This window comes from Nanorana parkeri, unplaced genomic scaffold, assembly GCF_000935625.1.
Source record: "Nanorana parkeri isolate BGI_ZX_2015 unplaced genomic scaffold, ASM93562v1 scaffold880, whole genome shotgun sequence".
Taxonomy (NCBI): Eukaryota; Metazoa; Chordata; class Amphibia; order Anura; family Dicroglossidae; genus Nanorana; species Nanorana parkeri.
The window spans coordinates 465,810-469,728 of NW_017307148.1; the positions used below are offsets into that span (position 1 = coordinate 465,810).

General features: G+C 45.6%; 1 protein-coding gene across 1 annotated transcript in view; it reads left to right on the forward strand.

Annotated features, from left to right (window-relative positions):
* TMX2 (thioredoxin related transmembrane protein 2) overlaps nt 1–3,919 on the forward strand; it is a 16,996-nt gene that overhangs the window by 6,803 nt on the left and 6,274 nt on the right. The window contains exon 6 of the mRNA XM_018565727.1: nt 3,231–3,296. Within this exon, the coding sequence (XP_018421229.1) occupies nt 3,231–3,296 (66 nt within the window). The remainder of the gene's footprint in view (nt 1–3,230; nt 3,297–3,919) is intronic.

Below are 3,919 nucleotides of genomic sequence, written 5' to 3' on the forward strand. Positions count from 1 at the left end.
AGCTGTAGAATCTCCTAATATGATCTCTAAATTCTGAATTTATCAAGCTTTTTGCAAATCAAAATTAAATGTTTTTATATATTGATTGGAAATGGCTATATGCACGTTTAATGTCCAACTCTGGGCTCTGCACCCCCTATATATTATAATAATAAAAAAAATGGATATAGATATATGGATATCTAGATCTAGACATATCTATCTATATCTATATAGATCTAGATATATCTATCTAATAGATAGATCGATCTATCTCACACACTTGTTTTAATACCTGCCTTTTCCAAAGTCTCCAGGGCAGCTACATGACTCTGCAGGAGCCTCTTCTTGGGACTCCGCTGCCCGTACTGATGCAGAGAGGAGTAATGACACCAGTACCACTCTCTGCACTAGTAAGCAGTAAATGCAGGGCACCAGGGTGACACCCCAGGAATTGGGTCCGTGACGTCCTGCACTCACTGTATGTGTTCAGTCTCCTGGGTTAAGTGACACTGGGCGTCATTCCACCCGGAAGACTTAGGCCATCTTCTGGTAAATAAAAAGTGCTGCATTGAACAGCTCCGAATTGTATATGAGTTTTCAGTTCAGGCAAGTAGTAGGAATACCCGCAATTTAGGCTGAAATGAGAGAAGGCAGAGAAGAGGAGTCGCCATTTGTGATGGTAACTAGTTTCAAGCTTAGGGATGTGAAGACGATACATTTGTGAAAAGGGCAGTGGTAGAAAATTTAGTAGGGATGCGCCGATACCGAGTGTTTAGTGAGTACTCGTAGTCGCCCAAATGCTTCCAACTTTGGTAATGACTTGCCCCCCTGGCTTTCTGATTGGCCGGGAAGCCAGGGATGATAAGGGAGCATGGCGCCAGCTTCCTGGCCAATCAGGAAGCCGGATGGAAGGGTAATGACCAGCTGTCCGGCTTCCTTATTGGCCAACATCTGGACCAATCAGGAAGCTGGGGGGCGAGTCACTACCCGTTCCATGCTTCCTTGACACCCGGAGAAGAGGGAACATGGAGCTGGCTTCCCAGCTAATCAGGAAGCCGGGGGGCGAGTCATTACACGCCGCCCAGCTTCCTTAATAGGACTTCCGGCATTGGTATTTGGTATCGGCGAGTACCAGGAAAAAAATATCGCTGCTCGATACCCAAAAAATGGTAGTCCCTAGTTTTCTGTGTTTCCGGCTTAGTGTAGACCAAGGGTGGCCATACTCCTGTCCTCCAGCTGTTGTGGATCTACATACCCCTTGAGGCATTGCAAGATTCTCACTCTGAATCCCAGAGACAGATGCATCATGGGATATGTAGTTTCACCACAGCTGGAGGGCCGGAGTTTGCCCACTTTGACTGTAGGGAGATTTTGACTTTAGCTGTGTATTCCCTACACTAATGCACTAACATTAACCCGTCTTGTAAAGAGAACCTGTAGCATTTAAGGCTCAACTCCAGGCAGATATTGGACAAAACACAAATCAATCCGGTGTTATATCGATTTAAAAATAATTCAATGTATTTTCATTTAAACTAGTAAATGCACCTGAATGTTACTGTATTTTGGCCCCTTGTAATCCCCTGTGCAGCTGCTTTCAGACTGGTAGAGGAAGGGCCAGTCTTGGAGACAATGAGGTGTCCTGCTTTCAGATGTGCTGACAGAAGGAGAGAACAGAGAGATGACCTCATCAGTCTGTTACTGCTCCTTTTACTATGTACTCATAGGCGTGTGGCCAGAAGGCGACCAAGCTGTATTTATTAACTAAAGCAGAGAAAAGTCAGCTCACCAGTCTGGCTGTGCTGGATAGGCCGTAATGCAAATACTTTTTTCTGGTAAGGCAACTCCAATATATGTATTACAGCTGCGTATAGGGCCTTTGGCTGAATGCTGGACTCCACATAGATATAAAGGAAACAAAATCAATGCAGATTTGTACTCATTAGCACATCAATAAATGTGGATTTTTAAGTGCAAGATGTGCGTTTAGCAGACATTGACTATCGGCCTTTGGCCGTCCCTTTATAGCCTAGCTCAGCCTAGGACGCCAAGAAATTGACTTAAATGATCTATTCATATAATAATAATAATAATAATAATAACTGGAGTCCTGCGTATCTCGCCCTCTGTGTAGGGGCTGGTAAGGGCCCATTATAAAGAGGTCTATTTATAACCAAGTCACAGAGCTAGTCACCCTACAAATCATTATAAACGATCATTCCATGCCAGGGGTGGACATGTTTTCAGGGTCCACATAGGAAACTGGGATGGCTGTGCAGGGCCGAACCGTTGAATGGGCGGTACCATGCAATGCACCAATCCTGCATTACAGTGTGGCAGGCGTGTTGTGTTGCCATTCAGTTGAATGGCACCCGAAATGCCCATCTGGCCGCAATATGATCGACTGCACCACAACACACGGTACTGTATTACTGCACGTTGCAGTGTGGTAGAAACAATTAGTGCATGCAACACACCCGCCACATGGTAAGTGTATTGCACGGTACCATGCGTTAGTCGCTGCTGGTTGGGAAACTACACATGCCAAAGCACCCAACCGTTTTCAAGATTCTGAAGGAGACGAAAGAGGACCCTTGACGTCATTGGCTATTAGGACTTCCCAGCAGTCCTAGCAACCAACAAATGCAGAGGAGAATCTCTGACATCGTTGGTTGCTAGGACACTAGCAGTCCCTAGCACCCAAGGACCAAAGAGAAACACGTCCCGAACACTGACTGATCGATGGCTTGCAGTGCATCCACTGTCAGCCAGCCAAAATAGAGTGCAGACCAAGGGCTGGATTGTGCCCATGGGCTTTAAAATGCCTGTGTCTGTTCTGGGCGAATAGACACGGAAGAAAATGTTCTCAGATGTATTCGCTTTTCAGGTGCATTGTATGTAATGCAATAGTGCATATTGGCCACTAGATGGAGCTGAGGAGCATAGAAAATACCTACTTCATGTGCTCCTCAGCTCCATCTAGTGGCCATAATGTGGTATTACCGTACCTCTTGTAACACCTTCCAGGAAATATAGCTCCTAAAATAAGCTTAACACTAACATAACCTTAAACCTAGCCCCAACACTAACCCTTATTCCACTGCACACAGCTGGTCCTGGCCAGGAGCCTCTATGTTGCTAACAAGCTGTCGAAGAGTGAGTGCATGCCATGCATATGATGGATCACTGTCTGGGAAAGTGTGGGGCAGTTTCACATCATAATCCCTGTATCTTGCTGCATTTCATAGGTACAATTGTGCTGGTCTGAAGTTTGGGAAGGTTGACATAGGCCGGTATCCTGATGTCAGCACAAGGTAAGATTCATTCCACACTGTTTCTCTTTTGAAATGTCCAGGTTTTGGTGGATATGTGTATAACATGGAAGGAGTGACCTCCTCTTGGAAGATTCTGGAGGACTTGGAGGCCATATATAACTCATAGGCACATATCTTTTTAGGTGCATTCATACACAGTGCAGTGAACCGGCATTACTAGGGTGGTAGACCAGGGCTAGCCATAGAACTGAGATGACAGTTGGAAGATCCGCACAACACTGATTGCCATTTGTCTGGAGGTCATCTTTTGTCTGGAGGTCATCTTTTTAAAAAGGACTTTGACAAAATGTAGTTCCATTTCCCAGATAAGTATTAAAGCCCCTCTCCAGGATACATTTCACCCCGACCCACTCCCCTCTATCTGATCCATGGAACAAAAAAAATCCTTTATAAAAGCCCTTTTTTACTTACCTTAAGCTGCGAGCCATGTGACACTGCAGCCCGAGTCTTCTCTTCACTTCCTGCTCGGGTCCTTCATTGGATGCCAATGTCAGCACCTGTATGACCTGGACACTACCTATTAAAAGCCCATCAGCCTGGGTCCTCTCAGGATCCAGAAGAGGACCAGCGATCTCGGGGGCCATTGCACCACTGGATTCATG